The sequence below is a fragment of the Gopherus flavomarginatus genome, chromosome 8, assembly GCF_025201925.1.
Source record: "Gopherus flavomarginatus isolate rGopFla2 chromosome 8, rGopFla2.mat.asm, whole genome shotgun sequence".
NCBI lineage: Eukaryota > Metazoa > Chordata > Testudines > Testudinidae > Gopherus > Gopherus flavomarginatus.
The window spans coordinates 56,789,207-56,805,449 of NC_066624.1; the positions used below are offsets into that span (position 1 = coordinate 56,789,207).

Consider the following 16,243-nt stretch of genomic DNA (forward strand, 5'->3'; position numbering starts at 1 on the left):
AATTAAGAGCCAACACAAAGGGGAAACACTGGAGGGAAAGAGAAGCCAGTGACTGATTACAAAGGACACCATGGGTACTGAACAAACTAACCTCAAACTACACTAACTGAACAGAGGGCATGATATCATAAAGATACTTGTGAACACTCATCAATGATAACAATTTTGGTATTAATGTTAAGGTTTGGGGATAAGAATTTTGACATGGATGTTAAACCTTATGATAATGCTACTTTTCAATTAATACCTATAAACAGGTTTAAAGCTTACGACAGCAGAGAAATCATAAAAAAAACTGGTTTGCTGTGTGTGAAGGGGGAAACTGAGGCACACTGCCTCATGGCCTTAATGACTGAATGCCAAGAGAACTATAACAACAAACTGCCTTCGAGATAATCAGTGGCTAACCCTCTTCCAGTAAACAAAGGGGAGAGGTGTGACTGTACCTAGGGGGACCACCCTGCACCCCCATGTTCATCTTTATAAAATGAGTGTTTGGTATCCAATGCAAAGATTGTCATGTTGGGTGTCTTCAGAAGGCTCATAATACACTGAGCATGGTTGTTATAGTGATATTATAGTAATTGTTACAGTAAAGTTATAGGTTATAATTACATGTATATCATTATGAGGCTGAAATGTATCCTCATGGCTTAAAGCAAGCCCAGGCAAAAACTCTCCAAGAATAGAGAGGCACTTCACACCTCATCAGGGCATGGATGGGACAAACCCTGCCCAGCCTCACAGGAACAATGGACACTGGCTTAGGCAGTAACAAAAGAATCTGTTAGACCCTTGAGGGAGTCACCCCCTTCCTTTGGGCAGTTTGGCAGCAATGTTCACCTGACTCAGAAGTTTATGTGGGGGGGGGGGGAGCCAAGAGAAAAGAAAGGACATGATAAAAGGGAGAGACATTTTGCCATGCCCTCTCTCTCTCTCTTCCACCTACATCTACAGACACCATCCCCACCAAGCAACAGAAATGCTGACTAAAGGGCAGAGCCTGACTGAAAAGTAACCAGACAGCCTGTGGGAAGAAGCATCCAAGTTTTTAAGGACATTGAAAGTGTTAAGATCAGCTTAGAATGCGTTTTGCTTTTATTTGACCAAATCTGACTTGTTATACTTTGACTTATAATCACTTAATATCTATCTTTATACCTAATAAATCTGTTTGTTTATTTTACCTGAAGCAGTGCATTTGGTTTGAAGCATATCAGAGAACAAGCCTGGTACATATCAATTTCTTTTTTAAATTAACAAACTCATATAAGCTTGCAGTCTCCAGCGGACATAACTGGACACTGCAAGATGTAGTTTCCTAGGGTTGCTTCTGGGACCGGAGATATTGGCTAGTGTCATTCTCTTGCAAATAGCTGGGAGCAGCTTACATGCCAGAGGCTGTGCATGATCAGCCCACAAGTGGGGAGCTCTCACAGCAGAGCAGGATAAGGCTGGCTCCAATAGTCAAGGATTGGAGAAGCCTAGCAGATCACCAATCCAGATAGCACCAGAGGGGAACGTCACATGTATTACCCTGGTGGAAACCCCATCCTTAGGCCTGGCTTGACCAAGCCCTGGTTTGGATGATTTAGTTGGGGTTGGTCCTGCTTTAAGTAGGAGGTTGGACTAGGTGACCTCCTGAGATCTCTTCCAACCCTGATCTTCTATGATTACTTTTAATATGAAGCCTCAGGTTCTGTAGCAGGGGTGGAATCTGTTGTTGACTTGTGGGATATATGTTGCCCCAATATACACTCCTTTGGTTCCAGCCATGACAGTACAGGGTTGCTTACATTATTGTTTTGTCCATCCTGAAATTCATTGGAGGTTACTAGTTTTCCACATTTCTCTATCTTTGTAGGCATTACAATTCTACCCCAGTGAAATATCAAACATACAGAATTCTGTAGCAAGTAAATACATGACAATCTGTTGAGTAAGAGTAAAGAGTAGGACCAATGAATTTCAGACATCATACATTGGAATAGGGGAAATCACAGATGTTAGAGTTGATATAACAAATAGCAAATAGCATGATCTTAAGGAAGGAGAGCACTGCAAAGCAGCTTAGGTAGGGGCAAGATAAATTACCTCTGCTGACACCAAGAGACATCATGGTTCTCTCAAATTTTCTCCTACTTCAGTTCCCAGTTCAAGGCAACGGGTCCACCTGAAAAAATGAAAAAGCGTGAGAAACCCAAATTATTGCTACAGTTAAAAATGGTTTCCAGACAGGATCTGAGTATGTGAATTACATACCACAGTAATATCACACTGGCAGAAAGGAGACGGGGAAGGTCTATTTGCCCCTCTATTTTATTTCATCCTCTTGGCCAACTGGAGTCTCTCCCATCACTGTTCTCATGGATCCATGTGAAAAGTTGTTCAGAATTAAGGGATCACAGCAATGTTGGTTTGGAAAGGACCTTGAGAGGTCATCTAATCCATCCCCCTGCTCTGAGGCAGATTCAAGATGGGTAAAACTCACTTGGATTCATGCTCAAGTCCACTAACTCCATAGTCTAGTCATGGCAGACATGCCTATCCAAGCTCAGCAGAGGAAGAGGCACCCCAGGGTCATATGCCTCAAACTACTCAGACAAGACAGACAACAAGACACATATTGATGTTGCTATAACACTGACATTCTTTTCAAAGCAGCATCACTTTTCCAGGCAGAACTGACAATTCCTGTTCCCTGCCTAATGATCTCACAAGCAGGTAGCAAGCTGTAGTAACCTTAGCCTATAGATACCCACACACATTGTTGTCTCTTTTACAAGTGCATAAATGACTTAATGACTGACAATTATGAGCCTCTTTCATCCAAAGAGCTATATTCTCTACGGTCTGGTATGCAAGGACTTTCTTCTTCTCCTTCTTGCATAGCAGCAGGTGCTGTCATATAAGGGGCCTTTCAGCAGCTTCTGTGAGAACATCATGACAGTTACAAAGCTGTGGATCTATAGAACCTTATCCAGCAGTGAAACACGGCTGCTGAAGAGTGGCACACTGACATTTGTGATTCTCACCGTCTTTGTTCTCTGCTCTATATTAAGGGACAAGATCAGCAACGAGAATGTTTGTAGCCAGACCCAGTAACCATTTCCATCAACACTGGTTTGGGTTCCATGGCTTTCTTGGTATGGACCAGGGGTAGGCAACCTATGGCACAGGTGCCAAAGGCGGCACGCAAGCTGATTTTCAGTGGCACTCACACTACCCAGGTCCTGGCCACCAGTCCAGGGGGCTCTGCATTTTAATTTAATTTTAAATGAAGCTTCTTAAACATTCTGAAACCTTATTTACTTTACATACAACAATAGTTTAGTTATATATCAGACTTATAGAAAGAGACCTTCCAGAAAGGTTAACACGTATTATTGGCATGTGAAACCTCACATTAAAGTGAATAAACGAAGACTCAGCACACCACATCTGAAAGATTGCTGACTCCTGGTATGGACATATAATTACAATGAAAGACCATTACCACGGGACCAGAGATCCTGTGGTAATCACAAATTTCAGGGGTGCAATAAGATTACTAGTGATGGACATAATCTGAATAGCCAGCCAGACCACTTGAAGGACCGAGCTAGAAATCGATCTGCATGGCACTCAGAATGCAAGGATGCTACATCCCTTTGGGATTTGCATGATGATGATTTGCATGATCTCCTTTGAGTGTAATCCTCTGCAGCAATGTTCTCCAAGGCATCTGAGTCAGTTTGAACCAATGCACCAACTGGGAAGCTAGGAAGTATTTTGCTACTGGAGGTGTCACCTTTCCTATGAAACACAACACCAAAGTTCTGGCCATGAATGGTCATTGGACATCTCATGCATTTGGGGCATCCCAGACTAGGGTTAATGTGAGTGTCCTGGCCAGATTCCAATTTGGCTAATTTTATGCTGTCTGTCTAAATCCTCTCTGAAAACATTACAAGAGAGCAGAATTTTTTACTTCTTGTCCTAAAGGATTATCCTGTGCCACTGCTTCCAACAGCTGTGTATTCCTCCCTAGAAGCAGCCATGCTCCCTGTGTGTACAGTCTGTAAGTGCCTGGGAATCTTCAAGATGCTGCATGAATATAAAGTTAAGTTATTATTACCTGTGGGTGGCTTGTTTCTGAAATATTGCATGGAAACCACGCTCCCATTAAAAAATACCTAGTACTGATCTCACGGCATCGCTGCTTGGTGAAGTCCTCACCTTTTGCTTGGCACATGGGAAGCTGAATAACCACCTCTGCTCTTTGCAGATGCAACTTCCCTCCTAGTTTGCACTGAATTCTGGAACACAACCAAAGTGCAATGAATTGAGGACAACTCCTGCTCTCAAGCTCCATTCACCTGCTCAACCTTTCCCTTCTAGAATGCTAGTTTAACTCCCACTGCATGTAGACAGCCTTCTCCTGCCCACACCCTTCCCAGACTGTCCTTCTTGAGGCCTTTCCGCTCAGACTCACAAGGGGACAAAGACAGAACAAGGACAATAATCCTATTATGGATGACCATAAAGTATTTCAATTCTAATCTTCGATATGCTCTGATGAATTTCTTCCTCCCTTCTAGTTAACAAGTTATTTCCTATTCCTGCAGTAACTGTGTGGTATAAAACAACCCAGGAACAGGGACAAAGGGGAAAATGGTGGCAAGGAACTAGCCCAAACATAGGGCTAGTTGGGAATTTTTTGGATTAATTGTTTTTCATTGAAAGAGGCTAACTTGTCAAAATCAAAACTGTTCTTGAGTCAGAGTCAGGATTTGAGGAAAAAAGAAAAAAAGTCAAAATTGAAATGAAACATTTCGAAATTTTCAAAATAAAGTGCTTCCATAGACTCAAACCAAAACATTTCTCGGTGTTTTGCATTGCAATTTTTTTTTGAGATTTTGACTTTTCATCTCGATAAGATGAGAACAAATTGTGAACTCTTGAATATTTGAGGGAAACTGTTTTGCACCCAGTTCTACCCAACGGTCAGATGCTGCCCTTGATCCATGTTGAGTTAGAAGCAGCGTCGTCATCGCGAGCCTGATGGCTACAGCTAGTCGAAAATGTTCTGCCTGACTTGACAGAATCAACATGCAACAATTCCATCAACAGCTTCAATGGAAAGCAGACAAGCAGGTACCTAGGCTGACACTGCCTGTGAGCTGTCAAGTTCCCCAGACTGGTCAGATTCCCAGGATGCTCGGCTACTCAGCTACTTGGTTTCCTGCTCCGCAAAGAAGTAGCTTGCTGGGAATCCAGGCAGCCTAGGAGCAAGCAGGCTGAAAAATTTTGTTTTGGTTCTCCGGAAACAGAATTTTCCTGGAAGTCCCTCCCTGCAAAAAAATCATGTTTCTGAGTTTTTGTCCTGATACAAAATTATTCACGGGAAGCAATTTCTGGCCAGCTCTAGTGATAGCCAGCTCTAGTGATAGCCTTAAAACAGAAGTACTTCAGTGAAGTGTTTTTGAAAATCTGGAGTGTTGATACACACATAAGCTAGGATAAATGAGAGGACAAATCAGGCATTTAGTATAGAGGAGCAGAGTTTTCCATGGAATATAAATCAGTTTTAGAATCATGCAAATAGGATTCATAAAAAGATGCAGCAAGATGAGATTCTTGGCTTGTGCAGCATAGAACTCACAGCCTAGGTTGTTAAAGCTGTGATGGCTTTAAGCTACCTTTGTCCTCTCCTAATCCTGAACTGTTCTAGGGGCACCCTTCCTAGACTGCAGTGCTACCTGAAATCTCCCAGCTGTTCCCTCACCTCCAGCGCGTCCCTCCCATCACCACAGTTCCACACACGCTATCCAAAGGCTCATGAAGGCAGCCTCAGAGGGCAGCTTACAGTTGTCTTCCACAGTGCTTGTACAGAGAGAGTCTTTTATATGGCAGGTAATGAGGCAAGAGCAGTGATGAGAATCTCAGCCCAAGAATTTTGCTTGGGACTTCTCCCTAGATATAGTTGGTGCATCATCTAGCCAGTACTATTGATATTAGCCTCTTACTATTAGCCTCTTACTTACCCAACTTTATCTGCCTTTAACAATACACCCCAAAATTAAAGGAAGTGCCAATGGACAACAAAGGACGTGTGAATAAATACACAGTTCTGATGCCTGAAACTACACATTGGCCAACCCTACAACCTGATCCCTCAGGCTTCTCTATCTTTCCATTCACATCAGCGTGGGAGAGCGCATCACAAATATCACCACAGATATTTCTGGCTTTGCAGACAAGTGTCTGGGCATGTTGATGGCTCATTAGTGCTGGCTCTGCAGGACTGGCAGTGGTTCCCACACATTATTTTTCCAACCGTGACTCACACAGTAGCAGCCAGCCCTGCCCTTCCTTGACAGGCACGCTATGGCCTAGTAAAGTACAAGCATGCTGAGTGTGGTGGTTCAGAGTCAGTGGCAGGCCAGTGTCTGAGAGAGCTGTCTCTAGAGCCTCAGTAAAGGGCCACACCACAGTTTCAGGGGCTGCCCAAGTGCAGAATTCCAAGCAGATTTCCTAATGATGTGTTGGAGACGATGAGATTTTTTCTAAAGCAAATAACCTATTGCAGGAGAATGCACTGCAAGAAATGGGACAGTAAACACAAACAGGGTCTAGTACCAAACCACACTCCTAGTCTGAGGCAGACGTGGGCAGACAGTGTTTAATTGACTACTGCAATCCACATAGGAAGAGCCTCCCAAGATAATTCTCAGCTACCAAAACTCCTGGCTTTGTGGTGGGTGACAAGTTGACTACTTTTTAGTGTGGAATTTCTATCCTGGGAAGGCTATGCCAAGGCATGCTTGGGGTTGTTAAGTATAAATGAGTCTTCTTCCAGTGCCAGAGCACAATAGGATCCATGCAGCGCCTCAGACACACAAGTTACACAGCCTTTCCAGATGTTAGCACTCCAACTAGGGGGAGGTCTAGCTCAGTGGTTTGAGCATTGACCTGTTAAACCCAGGGTTGTGAGTTCAATCCTTGAGTGGGTCACTGAGGGATCTAAGGCAAAAATCAGTACTTGGTCCTACTAGTGAAGGCAGGGGGCTGGACTCAATGACCTTCTGAGGTCCCTTCCACTTCTATGAGATATAGGTGTATATCTCCATATTGGCCTCCACAAGTCACTCCTGGATAGAGTACAATGTGAGATGACAAAGACAGGGATCATAATGGCAAGCTCTATATCTGAGAGGAAGAGTTCTGCTGCCTTGCACAACTGGAGCTGAGTAGCACTTATGGCTGCTATTTGGAGATCAAGGTGTATGCTCTGCAGCTCTTTAACAATTGCGCCCTAACTCAGTAGTCCTGTAGACTTCAGTGAGTCTACATGTGTGCTGAAAGCTAGCCATGTGTTTAAACACCTGGTTGAACAGGGGCCTTGGAAAGCAGATTCTCTTGACACCTGAAGCTTACCATTGCATTGTCAAACGTGGGGTAGCTCGTCTCTTAAGTGGGACACTGCAGAGAGAACATATCACACCAGCACTCTGAGAGCTACTCTGGGTTTCTACCCAATTTCAGATCTACAGTAAGATTGACTTTAACCTGAATCATCTCCAGAAGCCTCTATAGGCTAGGGCAGTGGCTTTCAATCTTTCCAGACTACTGTACCTCTGTCATAAACAGATAGTTAAGGGTTAATGTCTCTTTTACCTGTAAAGGGTTAACAAACAGGGAACCAAACACCTGACCAGGGGACCAATCACAGGAGACAAGATACTTTCAAATCTCGGTGGAGGGAAGCCTTTGTTTGTGTTTTTTGGGTTTGGCTTTGTTCTCTCTGGGTCCTGGAAGGGACTAGACGTGCAACCAGGTTTCTTGCCAATCTCCCTGCTACAGTCTCTTATATATTCAGAATAGTGAGTATTTAGTAAGAAAGGCGGTTATAGTCTTTTGATTGTTTTCTGTATTTGCAAATGTGTAGTTTGCTGGAAGTATTTTGAATTGTATTTTTGCTGGGGGGAGGCTTCTTACTAGTGTCTATAAGCTGACAGACCCTGTAACTTTTACCATCTAAATTGCAGAGATAACTTTTACTTTTTTTCTCTCTTTTTATTAAAAGTTTTGCTTTTAAGACCTGTCTGATTTTTTCCCCTTGTTGAGGCTCCAGGGAATTGAGTCTGTACTTAACAGGGAAGGGGAAGGGAGGGGAGAAGAGTGGAATCCCTTTGTTCTAGATTCACAGAGAGTGTGAATCTGTCTATCTCTCCAGGAGCCCAGGGAGGGACCACCTGGAGGGGAAGAGAAGGGAGGGAAAGTCTGGGATAGGGAACTGTGAGGAAAGGGGTTTACTTTCCTTGTGTTAAGATCCAGGGGGTCTGGGTCTTGGGGGTCCCCAGGGAAGGTTTTGGGGGGACCAGAGTGTATCAGGCCCTGGAATTCCTGATTGGTGGCAGCTTATCAGATCTAAGCAGGTAATTAAGCTTAGAGAAATTCATGCTGGTACCTCAACTTTTGGACTCTAAGGTTCAGATTGGGGAAAGATACTATGACAACCCCTTTTAGGAGTTTGATTTGTCTTGCATACCCCCACGTTTCACCTCGCTTAAAAACTACTTGCTTACAAAATCAGACAGAAAGGTGCAAAAGTGTCACAACACATTATTACTTTCTCATTTTTAGCATACAATTATAACATAACTTAACTAGAATATAAATAGTGTACTTACATTTCAGTGTATAGTATACAAAGCAGTATAAACAAGTTATTGTCTACATGAAATTTTAGTTTGTACTGACTTCATTAGTGCTTTTTATGCAGCTTGTTGTAAAACTAGACAAATATCTAGATGAGTTGATGTACCCCCTGGAAGACCTCTGCATAGCCCCAGGGGTATGTGTAGCCCTGGCTGAGAATCACTGGGCTAGGGCATGGCCACCTCAGGTCTGCCTTTTCTTCTGTACCACACCGAGAATTAGATACTCTGTGGGAACACTGTGAATGTTAGAGTCCAGAATGAAGCGGCCACATTAGCCAGTTTTCTGCAGTAGGTTCACAAGGATAATAGGCTTTTTTTTCAGGAGAAACGAGTCCCTCGCTTGATTAATTTAGAGCACAACACAAAACTCACCTTCCTTATTAATGGAGGCTAAAAAGTGGCCAACTTTTATCCTTTGCTTAGATCTCATCCCCCAACATGATCAGAGAAATGTCCTAACCAAGAGAGGGGCAGAGCCAGAGATCCATAACTGGACAGAAATTGTACTTCTTGTATTTAACACTTCAACTGCTATGGCAATTGGCACAATAGAGAAAGACACAGCTCCAGACCATCCATGGTGGAACGATAACAAAATGGACCAAGCAGTTGCTGGAACTGAACTGGAAACTTCTCCTTCCTGCTTGACACTGATTCTCAGCAGATAGCCTGGCAGTTTGAGATGGCAATATTGACAGTTGCATTAGAGAAACAAGCATAAACAGAGATACATGAGACACTCCAAGGCAAACTGAAAGACGGACAGAGTAACAAACAGCAAACTTCTTATCAGGAAAAAAGCTTTAGAGGCTCACCTGATAATACCGCCTCCCTCTCGCTTCCCTCGTGCCCACTCGCCTCCCTCCTATCTCTTTACAGGTAATTATCAAAAACTTCCAAATCAAATCAGCTTGAGATCCCCTTCCATTAATACAAAACGTAATGCATCTGGACTTCAATGAAGAGACAATTAGATTTTAAAAGAAAATGCTTGGCAAGCATTTTCTCCATCACTAGTAGCTATTGAGCCTGGAGCTTTCAACAAATGAAGAGCACAAATCATAGTTCAAAATTTCTTCAGAGATCTGAGTTCAGGATTTAGGATGGAGTTATCGAAAACACTCAGTGTTGACCCATTGGAGTCACTAATTCACTTCAGAAAATTCCAGCTTTGGCCCAGAACCATTTGCTGGGCTAGTACTGTTGACTAGAAGTGAGATTTTGTTATAACATTTTTACATTAGCAAAAGCCCTAGTGTAGATGCAGTTACACTAGCTTCTGGCAGTATAGCTGGTAAGAGAGCTTTGGCCAGCATGGTTTATTTCATTTGGAAAGTGATATAACCTACACTAGTAACAGCACTCTTTTGCCAGGATAAGCTGTGCCTTCATTAGCTAGACCAGCTTACCCTTTCTAGTGTAGACAAGCCTAGAGTCTATTGACACTGCAATTGAGAGAGGTGAGTCTCAGTGCAGCAGCCAGATTGGTGCTAGCTCACCTTGAGCAAGCAGACTAGAACTAGTAATGTGAATGGTACCTCATGGGCAGAGGCTCAGGCTGGCCACCTGAGCTTGGACTTGAGAGAGTGGGCAGGCAGGCTTGACTTGAGCAACAATCCCAGCCCCCGCCCATGCCACAATGGCCACATGACTATTGTTAGCATGCTAGCTCCATAAGAACTTGTGCAAATTTGTGTACTCAAGCTGGGACTGAATGTAGCCACAGAGGCTGAAGCTCTGGGCAAGTCTACATAGCAGAGCACTACATCAGCACAGCTGTACCACTGTAGCACAGCCGGTGAAGATGCATTATGCCAATAGGCGAGCGCTCTCCTGTCAACATAATTACTCCACCTCGGCAAGAAGTGGAAGCTATGTTACTGGTTGAGCATTTCCTGCCAATATAGCACTGGTGTGAACTGCGCAAAACTTGTGTCACTCGGGGGAGAGGGATGACTTTTTCACACTCCCGAGTGACGTAAGTTAGATCAACTTAGGCAATGGTGTAGACTTGCCCTCTGAGACCAGCTAGAATGGCTCTCCTCCCTGCCCCACCTTAGGCACATTGTCAGTTACTGCAGTGGAAGCTCAGACTTCTGAACTCAGCAAGGAAGGGAAGGGAAAAACAAATCAATGCTGAGGTATTTTGTTTGGACTCAACCAAAACCCCGGAGCCGAACACCCTCAGCTCTGGATAAGAGGGATCATTATTTGTTTGCAGGACAGGTGCAAGGATGTTTCGCGCCCTAGGCGAAATTTCCACTTTGCGCTCCCCGGCCCTGAGCGCCACCCCCCCACGGCAGCTCCCTACCCTCCGCCCTGAGGCACCCTCCCAGCCCCAGCTCACCCCTGCTCCGCACACAAGCACGAGCACCCTGAGCACGCCGTGGCTGCTTCACTTCTCCAGCCTCCCAGGCTTGCGGCGCCAATCAGCTTAGGTGCCGAAAGCCTGGGAGGCGGGAGAAATGAAGCAGCTACGGCATATTTGGGGAGGAGGCGGGGCAGGGATGAGCTGGAGTGGGGAGTTCCCCTGTGTGCCGCCCCCCGCCTTATTTGCTGCAGGTGGCCCTCCCCATGCTCCCCTGCCCCAGCTCCCTCTGCCTAAATGCCGGCGGCGACTGGGGTGGATGAAGATCCGGCCGCCGCGGTCGCTGCTGAAGAAAATGGCGCCCCCCAAATCCCAGTGCCTTGCCTAAATGGTTGCACTGGCCCTGCCTGCACTGCCCTCAGGCCCAGCTCAGTCTCTCTGCCAAAGAGCAGCACATGTGACACAAGCAGAGGCGTTCCCATAAGAGGCATCACCACAGAGCTTTGGGCTCATCGGCATGGCCTGCCTCACCCTGGGTGGAAGGGCCTGCTCCTGTCCCCAGTGTGAGTGGCTGATTCAGCCCAATAGTGCAATTTGTTCACATCAGAGAAGCGTCATGAATGATCAACCTGAGTATGGATTTTCTATAGCAGGTTGGGTTCCTGAGTCAGTGCAGGGACTGAAAGGGGAGGATTTGCACCTCCCTGACATGATGCTGGGGCAGGCAGGGGACAGAGAGGCCACAGTAGCAGGTCAGAGCAGCCTGCGGACAGCCCTACCTTGCCCTCCCTACCTCCCACTGCAATAGTCCCTATAGGCATTACTGTACCAGGGGATCCCTAGAGTGCAGGCCTGTCTCTTTCTGCCCTCGATCTGCCCTGAAACATCCCCTGTGCCAGAAGAATCTATGGGGTTGGTACTGAGCCCCTGGTGCAATTCACTCAGGGGAGCCATGCAGCCCCTTGGTGCCAGCCCAGCTTCACCCTACTCTGCACACACAGCAGGTGCAAAGCGACTGCACAGGGGAGGAGAAGGAACCTCCTTGGTTGAGTCCCCTTGAGCCTGCCTTTCTCTATTTTCAAGAAAACCAGGAAATTCAAACACAAAAGACACTTTGTAAAAACAGTTCAGGTGGCTGAGAGACAGTGACGCAAAACCCAAATGCACAACGCTAGGAAACACAGCACAAAACCATTCACCTACATCTCTCCTCTTCTCTCTCTCACTCACACATTGCCCATTCCTCCAGCCAACCAGTCCTACTCAGCTATTGTCACCACAGTCAGACCCTTAACTTTACCCTCCGTGGAATGCCACGAAACAATGCTTACATTTCCTGAACAAAAAGCTACATAAAGAAATATGCATAGCAGAGATCAGCACATGCATCCTGCTCAGGACACATGACCAAAGGAGACCCAGTGACATCAGTCTAAAACTATTCATTACACCCCAAAAAATTCTACATAACAGCTGGAGCTTACAAGTCCTCTCATATGCTACCTGTCACCATTTACAAACAAAGTCATAGCACACAAACACTGCAATCTGTGCAGTTATGACTTACCAAATTGCAGAACCCATCAAAAAGATTGAGATGTAATATTGCTCCACATAAACAAATATGCTACCCCACAAAATCAAAATAACTTGGTTGGTAGCCTACAACTGTGAGATGAAGGTTCAATGTCTTAATATAACAATGCCAACTCCAAAATACTGCCACATTTACACCTACTTCCACATATACTCTTATCATTGCGCAGATTTCCCATCTTAAATTCCTACTGAACACATTCAGAATAAATGTTTATTTAAAAAAAATTCTTTAGGTGACACCTCTATTGGGAAAAATACTGGTAACATATTCTAGTTCACAATATTAAGATTACAAACAAAAAGGACATATTAGTTGTGATTCCTGAAAAGTCCTAAACGGAAATAATCCAGATTCAAGCTAACCATGAACACAGATTAATCCCATAGGAACACTGGCATTAAACAGGCCCTGTCTACAGGTATGTTTTGATTTCGTAAACACTTCCCTGCTGGGCTAGCCTGGGGCTTACAGATGGCAGAGTTAAGGGTATCTGGGTGGCCTGTGAGTGTGGATAAGTAGAGCAGCTTTTCTCTGGGAATGGATGGTATCTGGGAACAGGGATGTGTGGGGCTGATGTACCAAGATACATGGTGTTACACTGTGTTGTGTGTTCCAGTTTTGCATTGTTGTCCCTTAGCAACTTGTTCTCCTTGATGTTACCTTAACATTGCACACAACCCCTTAGCAGGGAAGAGAGCCTCGAGGGTGGGGATGGGTCACAGACCTCTGAACTAAGGTGGGAACCAGAGAGGTTCCCTACTGGTGCCAGGCCCGCCCAGGGACCTGGGGCACTAGCATGGCCAGGCTGGGCATCTCGCTGGCTCCCTGGGCTGCTAGAGACTGGGAGCCAGGCCAGAAAGGGGGCAGCCGCGGGGGTAGGTCCCTGCCAGCCGCCAGGACCCAGAACCGCGGAGGGGAAGGGGCTGCTCCTGGGCTCCCATCCAGCCGCCCCCGCGCTGGGGCTCCCTGCATGCGGCCCCCTTACCTCCTCCACCAGGGCGGCGAAGTGCTCCAGGGAGGAGGCAGGCAGATCCCCGTAGAGCAGCTCCCTGGGGCCAGACGGGGCGCTCAGCGGCCCGGGCCCCCTGCGCAGGAAGAACAGTGCCTTGCCGCGGCCAGGGCTGGCAGAGAGCTCGGTGCTGAGCGCCAGCTGCCCCACCAGGCTCAGCATCACCAGCAGCTGCGGCAGCTGCCCTGCGGCGCCCTCCAGGAAGCCCCGCAGCAGGGGCTGCGCCTCAGGGCTGCCCGCACAGCGCTCCCAGCATTCCGGCTTCAGCCACAGGCTCCGCACCATGCGATCCCCGAGCAGTCGGACATGGGGATCCAAGATGGGGGCGTCCCAGGAGCGGCGCCAGGGTTTTTGGCGCCCTAGGCAGGGGTCCTTCCTCGCTCCCGGGCTTCGGGGCACTTTGGCGGCGGGTCCCAGAGTGAGTGAAGGACCCGCCGCAGAATTGCCGCCGAAGACCTGGAGCGCAGAAGGACCCCCCACCGCTGAATTGTCACCCACCCAAATCCTGGTGCCCTAGGCGACTGCCTAGGTCGCCTAAATGGAAGCGCTGGCCCTGTTTGTTTGTTTGGTGCAGCAAATCCCATGCTCATCTGGTGCTGCAATATTGCCCTCAGGTTTGTGTATGGTTTGTGCCCCCCAGATTCTGAGCTCATGGTCTGGACACAAAAGTTGTGATCCAACCAGTGAGGCTCATCTGGTCTGCTAGGCAGTGGGGATGGATGCCGTGCTGATCGTGAGTGCTGGGAGCAGTTTGACAATCTCTGGCTCTCCATAGGCTCTTCTGAAATATCTTCCACAGTCACCTTTCATAACTACTTTTCAACAGCAAAACCCTCCCGACTAAGTGAGGAGCAAGAGCAGGGCATGTCCTCTGGCCTCCCTTTTGGGCCACGGACTAGAAATAGTGCCAGCACCGGAGAATTTACAAGAGTTCTTCCAGGGAATTATGGCAGTGTGACCTCTTCTCCCATAATTCTCTTGTGCCACTCTAGGTAGCCTAGAAGAGCTTTTGAAATCTCCCAGAAGTTACAGCTTCTGGTGGCACTACCAGGAAATGTGGGCTAGGTACCCAAAAGGCACTGTGACTACAGCTGTGTAAATCACTGTTAGGGTGACACAGGGCAAAACTGCAACCATTCTGAACCCAAAACAGCATGTCTTTTGTGGACACATTGACTGCATTGTGGGTACTTCCAGCAGTGCTGTCCCACAGATTCAATGATGTTGTTAGCTAATGTAGAAAGTTATTAAATTCTCATGAGCCTCTTGCTAAAAAAATAGTCACAGGGCAGAATATAAGCATGAATCATGTGGTGAGAATAAACAGTCATAACAGCAATCAGCCGCGACTTGCTCTTGAATACCTGGTTGTCCAGGATGGACCATGGGAGGCTGAGGAAAATACTATTGCTTAGGTTGTTATGTGGAGAAGGGGATGTCTATTGGCATCATGTTACAGACTGAAGTGGCATCAGGGGAGAGGCTGGGCCTCAAGACAAGTCCAGAGGACAGTGATGGGAGGTGGCTGCTGTGATGGGAAATAGAAAAAAGAAAAGACGACAAGACATCCACATTACATGGGTCAGAGCAGGGATGGGCAACCTGCAGCCCGTGGGCCACATGCAGGTCACCAGGGTAATCACGGCGGGCTGCCAGACAGTTCGTTTACATTTGCACAGCCTCCCGCAGCTCCCAGTGGCTGCACTTCACCGTTCCCAGCCAATAGGAGCTGCGGGAAGCAGCGCGGGCAGCAGGGACGTGCTGGTCATCACTTCCTGCAGCTCCCATTGGCCGGGAACAGCAAACCGTGGCCACTGGCAGCTGCGGGCAGCCATGCAAATGTAAACAAATTGTCTGGCAGCCCGTCAGCGGATTACCTAAGCGGGCTGCAGCTTGCCCACCACTGAGTCAGAGCAATAAAGCAGCTTCTCTGAAGTATCTTTGTGGGTCTCTACGGGAGGGGAATGCCTGGTAAGTACCAACTCCAAAACCAACTCCAAAACCAACTCTTACATTAAGATGTGCCCAGGAGATTGTAAGGACTTAGTTCAGAGCCCTTCAGTCTGATCTCCATATTTATTGGGTACAGGAGAGGAAGAACTATTAGCAAGCTGTAAACTGTCCCAGTCAGTCGATCAGTCATCTTGCTATTTCTACTACCTGCTGGTTGGATGAAAGGGTTTTGTGATTTCTGGGGGAGCAGGAGAATAAACAGAACTCTGTAAGAAAGCTACCACAGCCCCAAGTGTGATTCCTCAGGGCAGGAGAAAAAAATGGCAATGAATCCCATTTATACCGTAGTTCACCCAACCCCTGACACTGATAACATTGTTTTCAGCTTTATATAGCACTTTGTATCTCATAGCACTTCACAGGCTTGGTAGTACCACCTGTAGCACCCCTGAAATGCGACCACCTTTAGGGTGGGTGTGAAAACAAACCAGCATGCTGCCTCTTGTGTAACGGAGGATGCATTTCCCCATGAGATCACTGACATTCATGCACTGCACACAGGGCGTCACATTTTCAGGTCTTGGCTGAATAACAAGGATTCCTCTTGGCTGGGCAGCCTTCAGATCTTGCCACCCTCTGAAAACTTTGCAGCAGATCTTTCTGGTCTC

The 16,243-nt window shown here is 46.6% G+C and overlaps 1 protein-coding gene across 4 annotated transcripts in view; it reads right to left on the minus strand.

Annotated features, from left to right (window-relative positions):
- Positions 1–16,243, minus strand: part of ZNF185 (zinc finger protein 185 with LIM domain) — a 94,851-nt gene that overhangs the window by 69,991 nt on the left and 8,617 nt on the right. For all 4 annotated transcript variants that reach the window (XM_050965437.1, XM_050965435.1, XM_050965434.1 and 1 more), the window contains exon 2: positions 2,095–2,173. In XM_050965437.1, the coding sequence (XP_050821394.1) occupies positions 2,095–2,119 (25 nt within the window). In that variant the 5' untranslated portion in view covers positions 2,120–2,173. The remainder of the gene's footprint in view (positions 1–2,094; positions 2,174–16,243) is intronic.